The following is a 20,980-nucleotide window of genomic DNA, read 5'->3' on the forward strand; positions in this document are numbered from 1 at the left end:
CATGCCATGCTGTGCTTTGCCATGCATAGTTGCTTAAGTTGGGACAACTTATCTAGTTGCAGCCTCAAAACACTTAAATATATATTTATCTTCAGGTGGATGAAGTCAGGCTTAAGGAAAGGCCACATATTTCTCCTGAATCAGCAAAGCCCAGCCAGGCCAGAAATTCCACATAAAACAAACATCAAAATCTCTTGGAAATTTCTACCTTTTGGGACAAAACTCTGAAAATGTCAATCACTTCATGCAGAACTAACTCTGCTTTCACAGCAAACATAGCCCTACTCTTTTCAGCAAAATATTGCAACTTTTACATAAACTTACATTTCCTTAGGTATTAACTATAAAAACCCACACAATTCACACTCAAATCCATACTTAAAACAGACAAAAGAGAAAGGAAAAGAGAGAGAGAATGTGCATTTCATGGAAAATATTACAGGCTAAAACAAAACTTAAATCTTAAATTCCTGCTGGAACAGTGCTGTGCTCCAACAGTAGGCATTTTGCATTACTCCACTTCAGCTTTAAGTATTACCTGTTGCAGAAAAATAGCAAAGGTCTTCCCCAAAGGTCTTGCAGGGTGAATTGCCCAACTTTACAGCGATATCAGAACTCCAGGTGGGATGGGGAAGACACTGAGATGCTGGTTAAAATAAAGCAGCTGATTTAATGGATGAAGTGGATAGGGTGAGAACAGAAGGGAATTGCAGATCCTCTTGGTGCAGGCTTGCTAATTAAAGCTTAAAACTGCTGTCCTGAGCACTCTGGTCTTCAAGCTACACCTCAAGAGGTAACAACAACCTGGATTGCACAGAACTTAAGTCTGCCTCATCCCTTGGTCCTCTTGCCACACTCAAAGGGATTCTCTGGGAAAAAATAATCAGGGGTCTTGAGAGCCCTGGCTCATCAGCTGGCGCTTTTTGGTGGCAGTTCTTCAGGGAGAGACTTTAATCCCTCAGTGCCTGTTAGTCTCAGAATGATTCTTGACAGGAGAAGATCTGGACCCACTGCACCATTGCTCCCATGGAGACTCAGAAGTGACTTTAACACCAGTAATGTTGCTGGTTTCTTCTTCCAGTGGAGGCCAAAGTAAGCAGAAGCACAGTGCAAAAGATGTCCCAGCTTGCAGATCACAGGAGCAGGGTGTTCATGCCCCTGTTGTTACAAATGGAAGCAATGGCTTTTGCAGAACAGGGTGTCTCCTCCACAGGCCTGAGGCAACGCTTCCTACCACAGCTCCTGCACATCGCTCTTTCAGGCGTGGGATTTACAGAAGAGCCAACTGAGGCGCCCTGGCACCAAGACCTCCGTCCTGCTGGGCCTTTCTTTAACCATCTAATCCTGTGACTACTTGTCTCATTGCTTGCTCCTTCCACCCAAGGATCACACAAACGCAAATTAAGTCCCACAGTATCACTGTGATGCGTTATTATCCCCATTTTACAAGAAAGAGAACTGCAGAACACGGCAATCGAGTCCTCTGTCCTGGGTCACACAGCGAGTCACAGTCCCAGTCTGAAGCAGACTTTGGAGCCTTTCCTCCTCCACACTAATCACTAAAGCTGGAATTCCCTTAAAACCTGCTTGCTTTGCTTTATTAACCACAGTTTTCCTGCATCTGTAGACCTGTTCCACAGCAGTCAGGAGCCATGAAAGACGTTTGTGTCCCAGCGTGGCTGCCAAGCAAGGCATGAGGGCTCCAGTGGAGAGAAAGAGCTGAGACATCTTGTGCCTCCCTAGAATTTCCTGAGATGAGAAAAACTCAGCTTCAGAACTGATCCATCATATCCCTGTTACTCAGCACCTGAAAAGTTACATCTGAGTGAATCAAAATTTCAAGTGCTATTGTCCTGATTACAGAGCTGGCTATAAAGGAAATTAAAGAATAATAATTTCAAGGAGGGATTTAAAATTTCCATTTTCATTTTATTGTCAAAGTAAATATATTTTTATGAAGAACAAAAGAAAATATACAGAATTGTAACTTATGTACACTGGCTTTATAGGTATTTTTGTTTCCAATTTACACAAATTTGATACGTTATTAAAAGATATTTTATATAGATATGCATCTATGTACAGTTTTATTTACATACATTCATAGGATGTGATATAAACCAGTCAATAGATGATAGTTCAATTATATTAATTTCTAGAGGACAAAAGGAATGCATTCACTTTAGCCAGACCTGCTGCTCTCACACAGCGTGGGCTTCTGCTCTGCCTAGCTCTGGGATCACACTTTCCTACTTCCCATTTTGCCAACAGAAAAGACAAACAGAGGCTGTCTGCGAATGGAAAGGAAATGCAACATCCATTATAAAATCATTCCTAATTACTGAATTCTATTTTCTTCTAAAGCTTCTTACAATCGCCAGAGTTCAAAAGGAAAAACAAAACAAGAAGAAACACAAATCAAATCACTTGCCTGCTGCCATCTGATTATTTGCTTAAATTCCCTTCTTAGCCAGCTACCACACAAATTTGTTTCTTTTGGCTACTGTTCTCACCCATTTTCCCACCCCAGCTGCATGGAGCTCTGACATGGCTGTCGGGAGGGAGAGGATTAGCACTGAGGATCACCCCCAGACCTGGGTTTCACAGCGCTGTCCCACCAGCTCACAGTTCCTCCCACCCTCCCTGGGCACAGGCACATCCTACAGACCCTGCCAGCAAACACAGACAGCTCCAGCCAGCCAGGCCTTGACTCACACTGCATGTGGGGATGCCCAGTGCTCACCAGGCACGCTGGGGCTGGGGCTCTGCTTTCTCCCCCCAGATCACACAAGAGGGCAGGAGCAGAGACAGGAACAGAGCTCAGATGCTCTCACAAACACCTTTGTGCTGTTTTGTGGGCAGACAACAGCTCTTCTGCTATAGACAGTGGATGCTGCAAACCAGCCTCAAAGGAAAGCAGCATCCTTTGGCACCTGGGCATCCTTTCACCCCTCGGCAGCACAGGACAGAAACACACACAGTTCCAGAGGCTTCACTCCAAGTTGTTCCATGCAGCCTGAGCTTCTGGGTTTGCTTGGGACATGTCTTTCTTTAAATATATATATATGTATGTATGTATGTATATGTATACATAAATATTTATATATAGCCCTAGCCAAGGGAAAGGTAAATGTGAGCCAGGAAAATCCAGAGATGAATGGAGGCACATTCCAGTGCTCTCCAAGCCTTGTCTGCCCCTATCCCCGACTCCCACTGTTCTTCCTCCTATGGCCAGCCCCTACAAATCCTTGGCTCAGGCGACCCAAAAACAAAAGAGTTGTTTTCATTTCAAAAGGAATTTGCTGTTTCCAAACTGGACAAATAGAGCAGCTTAATAAAAACTCACAATGAGTGGCCTGTACATGAGCAAAGCCCTCAGGAATGCCAGGGCTATAATTAACTAGCAGCAAGCAACTTTTACATTTTCCTGTGCAGCAAAAAATAGCTAAAAATAAAACACTGTAATTTCCAAAAGAAGCAGCAGCAAAGGAGAAACATATAGAAGGAAAGGAAAATAATATCCTCAAAAGAAAAAAAAAAAAGAAGGAAGAAGCACCCCGCTCCCCTGACCCAAAAAGAGCTTCATTCTCAAATCCTCTGAAGGACGTGGGGCACTCAGACATGGTGGTATTAAGTAACAGCATTGACTGTTCTGTGGAGACAAATAAATTATCACTAGAAATATAGTGAGCAAAGTGCTGTCATCGGCTGTTGTAGGATGGCTGGGCAGGAAGGGGAAAGCAGGACCCATCAGTTCATGGAGCGGACGGAGCGGTTGCTTCGTGGGAACCGGTGCACCTTGACATGTTTGGACAAGTGGTCACTTCGAGCAAACTTCTTCTCACAGACTGGACACTGGTAGGGTTTCACCCCCGAGTGGGAGCGCCTGTGCCGGGACAGCTCATCTGACCTGGAAAACCTGCAAGAGAGGAGAAGCCTTTTCAGATAAATGGGGGTTTATGATGCCAGGGCTCTCACAGCAGGTTAAAAAAGTCCCCTCAGGCCACTGGGAGACTCCAAGAGGTGAAAGGGACACACAGCAGGGCTGGGCTGGTCCCGGCCTGCAGGCAGCAGCAGTGATGGAAACACACAGCTACCAAGCTCAGCCTGTGTCAGCTCTGGACTCAGGGCAATGTTTGTACCAGCCTCGCCCTGGACCCCACAACACAGGTACAGCTTGACAAAAACAGCGCTGCTCTTGATCCCCCTGCCAGTCCCCACCATCTCTCTCCTGCAAATCCAAGCACAGACTCCTCCAGCAGAGACAGCCACAACTGCCCTGCAGGTGAGGTCTGCTTCAAGCTCCCACTGACATGAGCACAACAGTCACCCAGTTTGAGAGGGATTCCAGACAAATCCAGCCATAGCTACCTAGAAACAACGTGACTTATTAGATCCAGATGAAAAATTGGCTTCTGTGTGTGCTCCTGCAGCCTAAATAAAGTCATTAATAGTACTAGAGATGCTCAGGATCTCAACAGCTGAAATTCAGGCGGGCCCCAATGGCCATTAGCATAGTTATTTGCATAGTTAGCATGGGTAAATTCAATCAAGAATGAGGCTTTAATTACCAAAACTGTATTCCACAGTCCTTTGAATTTTACATATTTTCCACCTTCTATCTTCACAGAAAAATCCCCAAACAGCCACCATGAATCCCACAGGCTTTATTGAACCCAAATGAGCTAATCTTTTGGTCTTAAGAGCAGGGTTGGCACTATTTCCGCTTTGGACGTGACTGGGAGACAGAGGGTTAATTAACAATGTCACACTAAAACAGTCCTATCCAGATGGGTACAAAAAATTTGCTGCCTGACAAAGGGCAATTAAGTGTTTTGTTGCCAGAGCAGTAACAAAGAGCAGCACAGAAAGAGAGCTTGCAAGAAATGGTATCAGCTGTTTATTTACAATAAATAAGTGAAGTCATGGGCACTAGCTGAACAAATTGGGGAAAGAACATGTAGACAAATGTGCCCTTCTGGAGCAAAATATCCTATCCCCAACAGAGCAAATACACTATTTTTATGAAAGGGAAAAAACAGGACTGCTGGGCTCCTATGAATAAATTCCTCATGCAAGAAAAGTAAGTTTCCACATAAAGGTTTTAATTAGCTCTGATCTGCTGCCAACAGCTGAGGACCAGGGCATAGGCACTGGGAAAGCTGGTAATGGTTTCCTCAGTTGCTGCAGCTCTTCAGTCTGGTCATGCTCCACAGACAGCACTCAGCCCATGGAAAGCAGATGCAGGCACTCACCATGGGTCCACAGTGTGGACTTATCTCTCCCAGGGGCATTTCTAGGGAAGGTTCTTTCACCTATTCCCTTGCCTGTCTTCCTTTCCTTGCTCTGGTATCTTCATGGTGAAAGAGTCAATTTCTCCATGATGAACACACAGTTGTTATGGAACTCTCAACCTGCTCCTTGTCTGGGATGAGTCTTCTTCACAAAGGCTGTGACAGAAGTTTCTCTTTACGCCTTCTATTTGAACATTCGCTTTCTCTAACACCCTTGGTCCTTTCAGCCATAGCTTCCCAAAAACACAGTCTGGACGTGGGAGCAGCAGGGTCAGGGATTTCTCCCAAGTCCTTAGCAGTGAGCTAGTCCCAGTGCCAGATCCCTGCAGGAATGCTCCTGTAGGGCTATGGGGGAGTGGGCTTGGAGAGTGTAGGATGCTGCCTGTGCCGACTGCCTCAACAGGAGCGAGTGCTGGACAAGGAACAGACCTGTGCCACATCCAGGGAAAAGAGGGAGCAGAGAGGGAAAAGCACTTTTGCAAAGAGCCATCCTCTTATATACAGACTTCAAAGATGTAAAACCAGATGTGGCTGGGTTGCCTTGTCCTATGTCCTTGGCCATTAAGGTCACCATCTGCAACAGAAGTGCAGTAGCACTTGGCTAATCCTGCACAAGAGCTTCACAAGTGCATTTTGAGGGGAATTGCATGGATGATGGGGGAGAAAGAGCGCATGTCAGGAATGAACTTGGATGAGTTCATCCGATAAAAATACACTCTGCCTCATAACGATGTCCTTAGCTGAAGAGGCAGGAATGTTGCAATACTGTTCCCCAGCAGTGACAGTAAGATCAACTTACAGAGCCTACAGAAATAAACCTCAAGCTGTCTGTGTGTTTACAAAAAAACAACACAAAGGTTTGGACGAGGAAGCTGGGAGGATCTGGCGGTCTGGCTCTGCAGTGAAATATCTGCAACACACTCTGGCACTGGGATCAACCCAAAAAAAGTGAAAATAATCCACTGTGGAATGCAAAATTCAAAAGGAAAAAAAAAAAAGGAAGCCCCAAGGAATACCTCACTATTCTGTCACTGCCATTTCTAGAAGGATTCCTCCTTCAAAAGGAAAGTGAAGGGATCTGGGAAACCCCACAGCAACTAAAAGAGCCTTCTTCATCCTTCTGAAGGATCCCAAGGGACTGTAACTACAATCCATCTGGCAGGACCCCAAGGGACTGTAACTACATCTCCCTTGAAGAAAAATCCTAGAGCTCCCTGATGTGCAGGACGTGTCCTGTGTCTCCGGGCCATATGGGGACATTCCTATGTGGCTCACAGGGCAATAAAGGTCAAAAGCTTCAGCCTGGTATTCCTGATCCCTGCCATGGCCACCAGCCATTGAGGCCAAGTCAGGCTGTACCTCTCCTCCACAGTGGAGGGGAGGCTCTAGATTGATTCCTCCTGCCCACCCCTAGAGCTTTCCTACAAGAAACCCACACAGTTCCTGTGTGTCTGTCATCCCCTTGCATGGCAGCAGCAAGAAAAGCCAATGCAAGATGCCTGCCCTGCCCCACGTATGGTACTGCCCATGGTCACTCAGGCCCAAGCACACTCCTGGGCACAGGTGTTACAAGGCTTTAAACCCTCCCTGCCAAACAAGTCAGAGCTTATGGCTCATGCTGTCACCCATGGAGCCTCCAGCCAGAAGAGGCAGTGGGGCATTTAAAGGTGATTGCCTCATCCCCCATCCTTGCAGCAACTGCAGCTTTGCACAGAGCTGTGCCAGGGAGGGGAAGCAGGAGCTTGTCCTGCTCTGTGCCGTAACACAGCTGCTGGGCCCAGCCCATGCCACAGCTCAGCTCTTTGGCCTGAGCAGTGCTAACCAGAGGCTGGGGTGCCAAAGGTAGAAGGTGGCACGACACAGATCAGTGCCCTGACCCATCCAGGGAACACAACGGGTCACTGGCCACTGCCAGATGAGCACCACTCTGCAGACTGCCAAAAACAGCCCTTGCCCCGTGCCTAGGAAGGGCATAAGCAAGCAGGTTCAGCCTTCATGAGGGAGGTGCTAGGGGTCTCCAGCCATCCTAGGGGTTAGCAAAAGGATTTGCTGAGTGCACATTCCAACCGTGGTGAATTTAAAACATCATAGCAGGGCTGCACAGAGAGCTGAGGAACCTTTAACCCTCCCACTGAGCTCAGGCACTTTGTGCTAGGCAACACTTTGTTTTGGTTTTGAAATTACTATCTCCAGTGAGATCAGCTCTTAAGTGTCTTCAGTGAAAAAATAAATACACAAGCACAAGAATGCAGAGAAAAGAGGGGGAAAGCAGAGCCCAGCAGTGTTTTAGTGTTGAAATTCACTTGAGATTATGTAGACCTGGGAGCAAACAGAGTGGCTAGATGAATTGGACTTAAGTCATGTGAGACTTAAGTCACAGCTCTCACTGAACTTCTGAAAAAGTAAACATGGTTTATTGATGAAAGGGGACTGAGTAATTCAATGCTCAGTTGGGTCTGGCCTTTGATGTGGGAGCAGCACACAGGGGATGTGCAGCAATCTCAGGCTGGTGCTAAGGACTGCTGTGAGCACAGAAGGCAGCTCCCCAAACACAGCCTCTCCCTCTGGCTATAAACTTCTCCTGTAGCAGGGCCCTTCCAAAGTCTGGGGGTTTTGGGGATTGGGATTGAAGCCCAGGCTGTGAAATTCAACAAGACAAACAGCAAAAGAGTTTGAAAAGCCCTTTGCAGAAGCTGTGGTCAAGACACATGTCCTTCATTATGAAGGTGATTAATTTCTCATTTCTGTTGGGCTCATCTTTAAAAAGTTGTGGTGGCTGAAAGTTCAGGGTGCTCCAGGTTGTGGGACCTGCACTTTTGGCCCACCGGCATCCTGCTTTTGATGCAAACCATTTGCCACAATACTTTGAGAAGAGAGGCACCTGTTGTAAATTTAATCATCCTTTATCACTTAATATTTTTCCTAAATATCCCCCTTGGTTTTGTGTCTTGGGGAACACCAGCTTTGTGATAAGACAGAGCTGGAGAAGGTCATCCACAGGAAATGCTTCAGGCTCCTGATCTTGAGCCACAAAAGTCACTGGGAGCGTTGGTACAAATCTCAGCGTGGATTAGACAAACCCTCACGTGCCACGTGCATTTGTCACAAAAAGGAGAGCTGTGCTCACTTCCCAGCAAGGAAAGCCAACATGACAGGCACATCTGCTGCCTCTGCACACCTACTCTGGCAACGAAATAAAAAGCAGCAAGTGCCTGTACTGCAGGTCAGGAGCAACCAGCCCACAGTTTCTGGGACCAATCAGCTGAAACACATGGCTTTGGTGAGAGGTCACCCTGAGCAGCAACAAACTGAGCTCATGAGAGGTGCTAACAGAACAAAAGGAAACATATCACCAGCAGTTTGTAGAGAGACCATAATCTGATCTCCTCAGTACTGAGAAGCAAACTTCAGACTGGTCCAGCTGGGGAAGAGAGGGTTCAGCTCCACTGTGACCTTTTCCCTCAAAACAACCCAGCCATCTCTAACTGCTGCATGTCTCACATACTTGCATTTTTACACAACACTCCTGTTACTTTTTACCTCATCTGTTGCCCATGATCACGGCCCATTTTCTCATTAGACATTGCTCACTGAAGCTCTGCAGCATATTATTTGCAAGAAATTCAGTTTAATTTAACACAAGGTAGTTAAGATTATGTTTTCTCCCACCATCATTTGTGGTGCTGTACATTAGCACTTGCCAGAAGGCAAGCCAGTAATACAGCTAACTGGAAAGAGGGAGGAAGGCACCTGTCAAAGCTTCCTTAAAATAAAAAGTTGATTTTTTAAAAAAAAAAATACTAAATTTTTCAATTCATATTAAAAATAAAATATTTTTAAAATCCCTCTGCCAAACATTTTCTCAATCAAACCTGCAATCTTTCATTCAAGCAATGCTTAACTCCACCTCAGCCTTCTGGTTATGTTGTTACATCTGACAGCTTTTTTGCGACTTTGAGTGGCACCCACGCATTTTTCTGAATCAAGACAGAGAATAAAACCCAGAGTATGCCAGAGTGTCACTGCCAGCATTTTCAGAAGGAGTGGGATGGAGCTCATTTTCTATGAAAGTGCACAGAATATTGCTTTTAACCACTAACTTGCTTATAACAGCCCTCCACTGACCACGTTTAGTCCCACACAGGGCTGTGCACAGCAATTCTGCCCTAAATCATCCAGTTCACTCAGCCTCAGCTGGTGCCAGCCACTGGTCTGCTGGGGCTGGTGTGCTGCAACCACGCCAATGCAAACATCGGGTCCTACCTGTGGTAACAAGCTTAATCTGACCCTCTAGAACGAAATACAAATTATGATGGACTACTTTTATTTTTTTTTAAGACACTAAAACTGTTGGTACCAGCAGGTGATACTGTGCTATTTAATTTTTCAAAACCCCGGGTTACCTAACAGGAAAAAAAAAGGTCTTCATTGTCAAACCAACCAAACAAGTTCTGGCAATAGAAACAGTTTATAAATCAGAGGACAAACCTACTTGCTCAGCAAGTTAGGTCAAGTGTGCAAAAAGGGGAAGGGGGATTGGACAGAGCTGCACTCCAATACTGACCTCCATCCACAACCCGGCCACGTGCATGCAAAGGGCTTTTCTCCTGTGTGCCTCCTCAGGTGGGCTTTCAAATGGCTGCTTTTCGTGTACATCTTGGTGCAACCAGGAAAAGAACATTTATGCATTTTAATGAGTTCGGCTGCAGGGTTCTTTTGAAATTTCTGACCCATGATGATTCCCGTCTGCCCCTGGATCATGCCTCCTGGCCCAATCGGCTTGGCGGCGATGGGGACGGGAGCAATGCGGACAAACTTAGAGGACAAGTTCAAATTAGAAGACTGAACTATCTGAGGCACAAGGGCAAATGTCTGTCCTTGGATGTTGACTAGGAGCTGTGCAATTTTAATGTTCTCCTGTGCTGGTCCTTGGGAACTGGGGCTCGTGTTGGACTCCTGTTTGATCTGTACAGGCTGAATTTGGAGCATAACTGGTATTCCATTCTCCAGGGTCATTCCTCCATTTGAAGCTTGGCCACCTTCCGTTGAGCTGGTCAACTGTTCATTTTTACTGTCTTTTAAACTAGTACTGGGTAACATATGGTCTTTTTGCTGCAGCGAAGCAACAGAGACCTGGCTACAAGCTCTCAAGTCCTTGGTCTCGCTTTTAGGTCTTTCTTTGAGCTCCAAGTCCATGTTCTCCTCCAAAAATTCCTCAATTTCCTCAAGTGTGGGCTGAAATGGTCCTGAGTCTTCCATATCCACGTTAAATTCAGGCAACCTAAAGTACTCCTCTTTTACTATTGGCTGAAGTCTCCTTTTGTCCCACCATGACGCAGTGGTGCTCCCCAAAGAGGCCTGGGACAATAAATAGTCTAAGATACTGTCCTGACTTTCTGCACTGGATGTGCTTCCATAGCTGGAGCTGAGGACCTGGGAGTCAGGGCTGGAACAAGAACAAAAGCTGGACGAGTCACTGTCATCTTCTGACAGGGGAGAGGGCAGCATTTGGTAGGACCTCACGCCTGCTGTCATGTCCCCAAAGTATCCAAGAGAAGATCTTGTGGATGAAAAGGATTCATCAGTAGGCAGCAAGTGATCCACCATTCCTGGATGATCTCTTAAGGATATCCCAACAGCATATACCAGGCAGCCAAAGTTCAGGTGAGAGCCTGAGTGCAGGAAAACAAAAAAGCAACAGTCAGAAGTTGGTTTAATCATTTATCTCCATGAACTGCAGTTCGTAAAGCCCTCTAGCCCACAGGAAAGTCCAGAGCATCCAGCCTCTCTGGGTACACAGGCTGCTACAAGCTTTGATATGTCTGCACCAACCCCCGAGGACTGTCAGGGCTGAAGCGTTTTGCAGGATTGCACCACATATTTGTAAAAGAATTCTGTCAGAAATCATTTCCCAACCATGTGTGCTCCAGATTTACAGCTCCCTTACAGAATATTACCAGCAAGAGAAAATAAATAATGAGCTTTCACCTAGCAGTGAAATCCAGAGCCAAAGAAGGCAATGGGAAGAAAAAAATAAAGTGTTGAAATTTTTACCACCAAAAAGAAACAAATAAAAAAAGTTTATTGCTGGTGGCCATAAAATACAAATCCTTTCCCTATCTTGTAGCTTTCCACCAACCTTATTTTTAACTTCCTCAGTTCTACAAATATAGGCTGTTCAGCATAATGCAAGGATCAATCTGGCAGGAGCCAAAAATATTTACTGTGTTTCAGCATTTACTAGGCGGATTTTCCCCTCCAGATGTAATGAATCAGTGTGCCAACGTCATCATCACCTGCGCTGTCCTTAATAAGGCTGGCACTGCACGGAGCTAATTACTGTGCCCTGCCAGCCAGCTGGTGGCTGCTTTCACCCCTCGGCTCCACAGGCTGAGCTGAGCCCCGTGTGGAACCGGGAGGGCTGCACGGCCCCCTGGCATCCCGAGCTGCCCGTGCTGAGGCAACGAGCAGGCAGCATCCCACAGCATCCCACAGCATCCCACAGCATCCCACAGCATCCCACAGCATCCGCTCCCCTGAGCCCCGATCCTGCTGCAGCCCTACAACAGCAAAGCCTACCTTTCCCACCGTGGGGCTTGCTGACAGCGCTTTATCAGCTAAGACAAGCAAACTTCCTTGAAAGGGGAGGGCAGGCAGGAGGGACATCTGCGTGGTTTTTTTTGTTGTTTTTTTTTTTATTCCCCACCTCCCCAAGGGAAAAAACAAAAATTGCTTACGGACCAAGATTATGCCCCTTTGAGAGCAAACACAGAGACCTCGGGATGGAGCAAACGCTGGCCCTCAGTCATTTGCTCAAGGTGACTGATTGAAAACAGAGCTGTACATGTGCATAATAAAACAACTCTTTCTGTGGAAGGTATGTGGACTGCAGAGATAGAAGTCATTCGATCAGCCTATGAGGCTGTGTGTGTGTGTGAATTAGGAGGCATGTGACCCAGCATGAAGGAAATGCCAGTCAATCTTGTTACACGCTGTCATTTTCCACAGGCTCTGCTGCTGCGCTTTGGACGCTTTGCCATGAATAGTCAATAGCTCCCAGTTTTGTGCAGGCAAGAGGATGGCTGTTACTGCTGTTGCAGAGCATCTTTGCTGCCTCATCACTAAAATTTGCCCTGTCTTTCCTTCTCTGGAAAAAAATCAAAAGGTGTCTGTATGCTCAGTGCTGCAGTGAGCACAGAGTGAGGTATTTTACACAACACCCTTAAAGAGCTCTGACCCATTGGCAACATCTATTAATATTTCACAGGAAGAGGGGGGAAAAGGCATATTTCTTAAAGATATGGCTTCCTCCTTCATAGACACATGGAGGAAACAGGGATAGGTTGCAAGAAAGACTTTAAAGTAAGATTGCAGAGTTTCCTGGTCTGTGTGTTCTGTCAGTCAGCTATGTCTCTGAACCAATAATGAAATACCTACATGTGCTGAACACGAGGAAGTTCAAACAGAGGTTAGTGGCTCTGTTTTGTGACCTTAACCTATAATCATGTCTTATAGTAAAAGCGAAGAGTCAGAAGAGCTGAACTATTTCTAACACACTTTTTTTTTTTTTAATCTCATGTTGATGGAAAGTTTCCCCAGCAGAAGTCCCATAGCTGAGTTATTCCAGTTTTGAAACAGAAGGCACCATCTGCTTCTGACAAATTAGTATTGGCATCTGGTGAGAATTCACCCAAGACGACTGTTTCTATCTTGCACCAAAACCTGGTGACTGTCTTGAGAAACACAGGGCAGAAAGGAAGACTTGCCCTCAGATGGTTTCTGATCCTCCCTCCAATGTCTGTATCATTCCAGCTTAAACTTCTGAAGAATGGGGCTGTGAGGGAAATCTGGACTGCAACATGTGCTTTTCTAAGAAAAGCTGGCGTGCTCTGCATGCACCAAAAGCAGTTGATGAACTTCTTTTCAAAAAAAAATAAATTAAAATGTTCAAGGTTTTTTTAAATGTCTGCAAGAGCTGCAAAGCTACATATCAAAATATCCATATATTTCCCTGGGAATAGAACTAAACTGTAATTTGAATAAGGACTTAAACGAGGGGGAAAAGAAAACAACAATGAACCCCTAGCAACTGCAGCGGGCCAGTTACCTCAGCAGAAAACAGCCAGCAGCCTTGTTTCCCATCTCTTTTGACAAGGAACAATGTCACTCGATGTAACCAGAGGCTTTTTAAGAGGGGACTCTCAGAGCCAAATAGATTCAGGCACATTACGGGCCAGTTCTGCTTTCTGTGCACTCTCAAAGCTTGCAGAACAGCCAAGAAGATTTTGGAGAATGCCTGGAATGCAGGATTGGGCCCTGGCTATATTTTTCTCCTAAAGGCCAGGCTAACAACTAAAAGGTTTTTATCGTTACTTTGCCTGAAGACACAGCCAAAAACAGAAGATTAGAAAACAAAACCAAAAAAAGCCAGGGCTGTGAAGGCTATGAAAATTAATGATGCTGTTTCCATAACACACTTTCACCTCTAGGAACGTAAAAAACATGTTAGAAACATAAGCACCCATAGCGAGACCGCAGTGCCTGAGCCACTGGAAGCGGCACTTCTGGAGTGAAATACAGCAGCTGTTCAGCAGCACGACCGTCTCCAACTTTTTTTTTAAGAGTTCCCTGGGTTGTTATGATGTCCTTTGTGCCAAAAACATGTTGTTCTGTTTAAAACCTGTCCATCTAATCGCCAGCTAAAAAAAAAATAAAAAAAATAAATAACAAAAAGCAAAACAGAGAAAGCATATTCTGATGCAGAGCAACATTAAAATGTAAAGTCCTGGGAACTTGCTGAAACACGGGGCTGTATTTCCCAGCCTGTCGTTTCTGGACAGTCAGCCCTGATCACACAGAATCCATGAGACACTGACAGTCATTTCCTACATTTACTGCCACAGCTTTTTCTAGTTTAAGACCAATCTTTTCAGGGTTTTCTCTTGTTCCCTAGAAGGTTTTAAATCTGTTCAGGCTGACTTCTGCTCCACAGATAGAGCTAGAAACAAGGCAATGAAGCAGGCCCAGAGTTTCTAAGAAATTAAAAGAGAAATGTGGGGGGGAAGAAAAAAAAAAGATATAAAAATAAAGAAGCCGTAAGGCAGGAGTAAATCCATTTGCTCTCATCTCTTCCGCAAGGTGGCTGTGCTGCTCCCCGGACACAGTGGGGTGTTCAGGTTTGTTTTTTCCAAGCCCGTTGCTCCCAGGAAGCTCCAGAAACATTCGCAAAGCATTCTTTTCTGAAAACTATCCCGCTCCAACCCCAAACTTTGGCTTCCACAAGAGGAAGCACTTCACCTGCAGCAGGCAGAGGCAGCAGTGCCTCTGCACCCCAGCAGTGAAGGGCGGCCCGAAATAACGCGTGGCAGCAGCCGCCGGGGCAGGGAAAGGGGTGCCGGGGGACACGCACACGGAATTCCCACTCCAGCAGGAGCACAGCCAGGCTTCCGTGGCTGAAAAACATGTTCGTTTGGGGGTTTTTTAATCGTGGTTTTTTTTTGTTTGCTTGTTCCGTTTGTAGAGGGTTTTTTAACATTATTATTAATTTTATTGGGTTTTCCTTCCATCCCTTTTCAGGAGACTTTGGGGACCCGAGCTCCCTCTCTGCCCCCCAGCAGCGTGGTCGCGATGATCGGGAATAAACAGCCCGCACTCGCCGCCTGTCACTCCATGGCACGGCACCGCTGCAGCCCGAAAACAGCCCCCGCTGCCCCGCCGAGGATGGAATTCCATCTGCCAGCAGCACGGGCACAGTCCCCGGGCACAGTCCCCGGGCACAGTCCCCGGGCTCAGCCCGCCGGGCTGCGGCAGCCCTGAGGCACCGCCGGCCCCGCGCCCCCCGCTCGCCCTTACCTGAACTCCTCTGCGAGCCGGAGGGCAGCAAAGACAACCAGAAGAACGCAACAACAACAAGGAAAACGAGGGGGGAGAAAACCCAAAAAACACAACCAAGCCACAAAAAAACAAAAAAAAAAAAAAACAAAAAAAAAACTATAGAAATAATAATTTATAAAAAAATTTAGAAAACCGAAGAAAAAATTCAAAAGCCACACACGCACAATAAAAACGCAGGACTACAACCAAGCAAAGCCAAAGCAGCAGCCCGCAAAGGCAGGAGCGGCCGGCAGCGGAGCGGCGGGAGGCGGGCGCAGCTCCCCCGGGAGGCGGGTGCGCGGCTGCGGAGCGCGGCCCCGCTCCCGTAGTACTATATCCCCCTCACATGACGGGCGCCCGGCCGCGGCGGGGGAGGCCGGGGAGAGGCTCGACCGCGTCCGCCGCCCCCATTGGCCCCGCCGCGATGGGGGCCGGCCCGGCAGCGGCCTCAATGGGAGCCGCGCTCGGCCCCGGGGCGGTGCCGCGCGGGGGAGGCCGCGGGGAGGCCGCGGAGCCCCGGGGGTGCGCGGGGCCTGTCGCCGCAGCACGAGGGGGCATGGGTTCAAACCGAAAGAAGGTTGGTTTGGATTCGGGGCGAGGCAGAATGTTTGACAGTGAGGGTGGTGGAACACCGGAGCAGGTTGCTCGAAGAGCTGGTTGATGTCCCGGCCCTGGAGACGTTCCAGGTCAGGTTGGACAGGGCTCCGAGCAATTTGATCGGGTTGAAAACGTCAGTGCTCCCTGCGGGGAGCTGGGCTAGTGGCCTGTTAATGTCCCTTCCGACCCAAACCGCTCTGTGAGTCTGGAGGTGTGCAAGCCTCTGGACGTCTCCTGGCGATAAGCGAGGCCCGGGCGAGGTGTGAGGAGTCCCGTGCCCTCTCTCCTGCCCCACACCTGCCCCTTTCCTGCCTGCCAAAGCTTGATGGGGGCATTGCCGACATGCTAGAAAGTATTGGGATGTGTGTCCCACACACACACACACCATTGTTACTACAGACATCACTAGTTCTTAATAGAAACACGCATGATTTATGTATATAAATATTATTAATTTTATTACATATATACACAAACACACTGTAGTAATGCAATACCTGGTATGGAGCAGGATCTGTGTTCAACCCCTACAGAAGAGGATCACAGTGGGGCCAGCTGCAGCAGCAGCTTTTCTGTTTTTCTGCTCAATTAGACATTTTTCAATTTTCAATTTTTCCTTTCTTCAGATTCCTTAGGAAGGTGCAGCCTGGGATATGAGGATGCAGTCTTATAACAACAGGTCTGTGCACCCTTTTTGAGGGCACATGGGACAGCACACCATTCCTTCTCCCCACAGAAGGCCTTGCTGTCCTGCAGGGAAAATGATAATTCTCATTTTATGGGGAAAGTGAGGCACAGAGGGTCAAACAAAAGGTTTGTGGCAGAACCAAGACACAGTCTCATCTCTTTTCAAATCCAGCTCAATTTAAACTCACAAAAATATCCTCCATCTGCATTTCTTCAGAATTGCCAGTAACACATCCCACAGCCTGGCACACATAAATCAGTCTCTTCTCAAGAGGACATTGAGCCTCAACGAGTCATGGCCAGGCAGCAGCACAGGACTGACCCTACAGGTGCTCCTTCATCCCACTGGGGATGAACAAAGGACCTGGGAGTGCTCAGGGCTCTGCTCTCCTGCACAGACCTCGTTCTTCCTCTCCACATTGTCTCAATGAATAATGCATGAATATGTACTCATCAAAATCCTAGATACTATATTTATACAAATACACCAGGGCCAAATTCTGCAGTAGTGTAACTTCACTGACGTAAAAAGGATTACGTTGGTAAAAATGTTGGCCTTAAATATTTTTACCCAAAATAGATGTTTGGCAAACCTCGCTTTACTGCTTTTTCTCAATTAAAACCCCTTTGTTGCCTGAGTAGGTGAAGTTTAGTGTGATTTAGCAATGCGAAGGACATGAAATTTAGGTACAGCTAAAATCTAAGCCCTCAAGGCTGGAATTTAATCAAATTTGAATTGTTGTCTCTATGCATACAAAATTCCATTTTAATGTTTATTACATGAAAACCACCAAAAGTTGTAATCTTAATTTTTTCATTACTATAACTACCTAGGCACTGGGACATGTTAGAGATTTCCCTAGCTTGCATTTTTCCACTTGCAAAAGGCAATGTCTTCACATTTTAGTCACAGTAGTTCTGAACTTTCCTTAAATTGCTAGAGGTGCAGTGAAGTCCCGTGTTTACCTTATGTGGAAATAAAACAGTGTTTTCCCAGTTCTGCTTTTCAAGTTTCATCCATTTTACTGGGCCCACAGCCTTTTCGCTTCCCTAGAAGCACCACTGGAGGCTGGGTCCTTTGCCCACTGTGCAGCTGCAGGGCTGTGCTCTTGGCTGTTCCTGAGGCTGGAGATAGGAAGGTGAGAAGTTTTCAGTGGGCTCAAGCAGATCCAAATGTGCTGCTGTGGGACAGGATGCACTGCCACCATCCCTTTTGCCAGCATCTGCCCCTGAGTGGCTGCATGTCGTGACTGAGGAGGGATCTGATACTTTCTTCACATCTGAAGAACCCTACTGAGCATCTCAGCCTTTCAATACTGCTGTGAGGCGAAATTCAATGGAAAATACCAGGAAAATGTAACTAAGGTGTTTGTATTTCTCCCCGAGATTTCTCTGTGGGGAAAAAAAAAAAAAAGTATTAGGAATGCAGTCAGGCAGTGCACAGCACCTGGGAAGTGAGTCTAGAGCATGCAGAATGAACCCTGACCCAAGCTCACTCCCACACAGTGTGACAAGTTCTGGATGTACCAGACCTTTCACATATGTCCAGATCCCCTTTTCTGTGCACACAAAATCCATGGGAAACCTCAGCACAGCCCTTGTGTGCAGGCTCAGTGACTGTGCCTTCAGCATTGCTGCATGTCCAGAACTCGTGTAGAAATTACTGCCCTAAACTACTGCCCTGTTGGACATCAGTACACCCTGGGCAAATATCCAAAGTCCTCTTTTTCTGCCCAGACAAAATTTCTAGACAGAGACAAAGGACACATTAAAACCAAACAGACAGAATGGCACAAGTTCTGATGCCTCAGTACAGCACAAACCTGGCACCTTACAACAGAGAATAATGGGAAAGTGCACAAAAGACACTGCCTCCTAGAATGCCAGTCTGGGGCTGTCCTTGCTGGAACATCCCCATAGCTTCATCTATTACAGCATCTTTCCTGAGCAAAGATTTTAACAGAGAAATTTCCATTCTCAGCTGGACCGTATTTTCTTATCCATGAGTCTTCTGCAAGTGCTTTGAACTGCAGACTTGGTTTTGAGGACTGCAGGCACACTTTGGGGCTTAAACCCAAAACTGAAGATTACAAGCTACAGGGGCAGGTGCCAGCCTCTGAGCCGCTCAGCCACTTTTCCATCCCTCCATGATCTCTGAATGTACTTCTTAAGCTGTGCACTGGTTAATTCTTCTGAGCCCCATGACAGTGAAAGCAAGTTGACACACATCTACGTTTTGCTCAAGGCTTTGGACACACTACAAGCCTTTATTAACATTAGGGGAAATGCACAGATCTAGACAAATATAATTCCTTCTGATCCCTTTTTTTCTGCCAACTTTTCATGAGAAACAGCAATGGCTGTTGGGCTGGGACAAGATTTTGGGAATTAATTTTTGTGCATCTGTGACTGATGTCTCACATTAGTGCCCCTCATTTGGTACTGCAGCACAACTGAGTCCTCATCCCATGCTATGAAATACATCTGAATTTTCCCAACCCATCTTTTTTGTGCATCGCTAAGAGATTTCTTTATTTTCACCTCTTCAGCAACTCTTTTGAAAATCTACTGTTACTTCTGTCCCTTGATATTACTTGGGCATTTTCCATTCTCTCTTTTGCCACCGTTCAGGAGAGAACTTCAGTCAAACTGGTTGCCCTGCTCAGACAGCATTTCTAGCATTGGCATAGCCCAGTCAAACACTGGGAAAACACAGAGTTAAGGTCCCTTTATCTGGCTTTTGTCTCTTGGCTGTGTGCTAAAGATCTAGTCAGGAAAGGCAGATAAACCTCAGCACTCAAGCTTTTAAAAATTTTCCTGGAGATAATAATTGCCCTATTTTATAAAGTTAAAAAGGAGCCATAGTCTGAACTATTCATGAGTTGTTCTGTGCCACATAGCACAGAGCCATTCAAGGTGGGAAAGACAGCAAAGGGTTCCTCCACACCACACTCAGCAGTTTACACCTAACAATTATCTGGCTCTGCTCATAATTTGCCTTTCTAAACATGCTCTACAGAGGCTGACCTTTCCTGCCTCTGATTTTCTCCCCTTTTCTATGTTGCTTGCACAGTTCTGTGTTACAAATTACTTCTTGTTTTTGACGGGACTTGAAGGAAAAATGTTTGAACTTCATGGATGGGCAAAAAGAGAGATTGTGTTGCATTGGGTGAGTGCTTTGCTGTCTTTAGAGGTCACCTGTGGTATTTCTGCCCCAGCCCTTGCTATATCCCATTTACTGCAGCAGCAAACTATTAGTAATGTGATGAGCCTACTAGCCACCTGGCAAAACAAGGGTTAGTCAGGCTGAATTGATTATTTCCATCTGATTTACAAATCAAGATTGTTCTTTCTCCAATGAAAGAAGCAAAAATAATCAAGCAGAGTAAAAAAAAAATAAATAAAAAGGAAGTTCAAATTCTATTTCTTGGTTTTGTGTGTTGTTTGGGGGGTTTTTGGGTCCTTTTTTAAAATTAATCTCCTGCAGATGGATCCCTTCCATGAGCCACAAAGCCCATGGTCACATATAGCTGAGCTCTACTGGGTTTCGACTTTCAGCACCAGAACAGTGACATGGGGACAGAGGAAACAAAAAAAGCCTGTCAGGCTCTCCAGTAATTATATGATCATGTTAACTTAGCAGTCCTTGACACTCACAGATAAGGACTGTAAGTTCCCTCGGTACTACAGAAATATTGACACAAAGAATATGTTTATCCCTGGCTGTGTCTCTGCAGGACAAGGTGGAAACAGCAACAGCAATCTCAGGACTTAATTTCTTTGGCCTTGCCAGGGCATCTGTGCTGCAGGGCCAACAGTTTATTGATTTTTGGGTTTTTTTCTTTCCTCCACTGGTTTGGAAATTATGTTGTCTTTTCAAGTCAGAATCATAGGTCCAGGAGGAGATAAGTTGGAAGAAACTCATTTTAGGATTTTTTATGCTATTACACTTTTGACTGTTAAAGACAGTGGGGGGAGCTGGGGAGAGTTTCTGATTTTCTCCCAAACTTTCTGTTCATTAATGCACTGAGAGAGAAAACATTAGCCAACGTTCTGGCTGCATTTCTCTAGCCCATCTTTAGCCAGGTCCAACTCCAGCCTCGGGTTTCCATGCACAACCCCTGCACTTTAATCTGGCAAAAGCACCATGGGGCAGAGCTGTTCCTGCTGCTGTCATGGACATCCAAGGGAATCAGACCACCCTCTGCAGGGACAGGAGTATGCTGAGCGTGTGACACACAGGCTGGCCCATCGCTGCCTCCCCTGGCTTGATGGCGAGGTGAAGCACAGGAGGTGGGGCTCGGCTCTTTAAATCCAGGTCCTGAAGCTGCCCAGCAGCCGATGCCTTTAATGGAATACACAAGGCTCATTGCAAGGGGTCCAGGGCAAGGGGCACAGCCCAGCCCAAGCCGCCCCTCCCGAAAATGACTCAGGGACAGACGGGTCTGTAAATGTGACAAAACCCTCTGACTCACCTGGAGGAGATTCAGAACCCACTTCTGCTCATCCAAGTTTAGGAAAGCAAAATA

At 46.4% G+C, this 20,980-nt stretch overlaps 1 protein-coding gene across 2 annotated transcripts; it reads right to left on the reverse strand.

Moving 5' to 3' along the window:
- Positions 1–1,908: 1,908 nt before the first annotated feature.
- KLF15 (KLF transcription factor 15) lies at positions 1,909–15,480 on the reverse strand. Of its 2 annotated transcripts, none has more exons than XM_088061908.1 (3): positions 15,147–15,480; positions 9,859–10,966; positions 1,909–3,919 (listed from the first exon to the last, which is right to left on the reverse strand). In XM_088061908.1, the coding sequence occupies exons 2-3, from the start codon at positions 10,899–10,901 to the stop codon at positions 3,751–3,753; spliced, it is 1,212 nt and encodes a 403-aa protein (XP_087918034.1). In that variant the 5' UTR covers positions 10,902–10,966; positions 15,147–15,480; the 3' UTR covers positions 1,909–3,750. The 2 variants fall into 2 exon arrangements, with proteins under 2 accessions (XP_087918034.1, XP_005522119.3); XM_005522062.3 differs by lacking the exon at positions 15,147–15,480 and adding an exon at positions 13,402–13,673.
- Between the last annotated feature and the right edge of the window lie 5,500 nt (positions 15,481–20,980).

The sequence above is a fragment of the Pseudopodoces humilis genome, chromosome 13 (genome assembly GCF_049639895.1).
Source record: "Pseudopodoces humilis isolate 2021_Gansu_Grassland_sample_001 chromosome 13, ASM4963989v1, whole genome shotgun sequence".
Classification (NCBI taxonomy): domain Eukaryota; kingdom Metazoa; phylum Chordata; class Aves; order Passeriformes; family Paridae; genus Pseudopodoces; species Pseudopodoces humilis.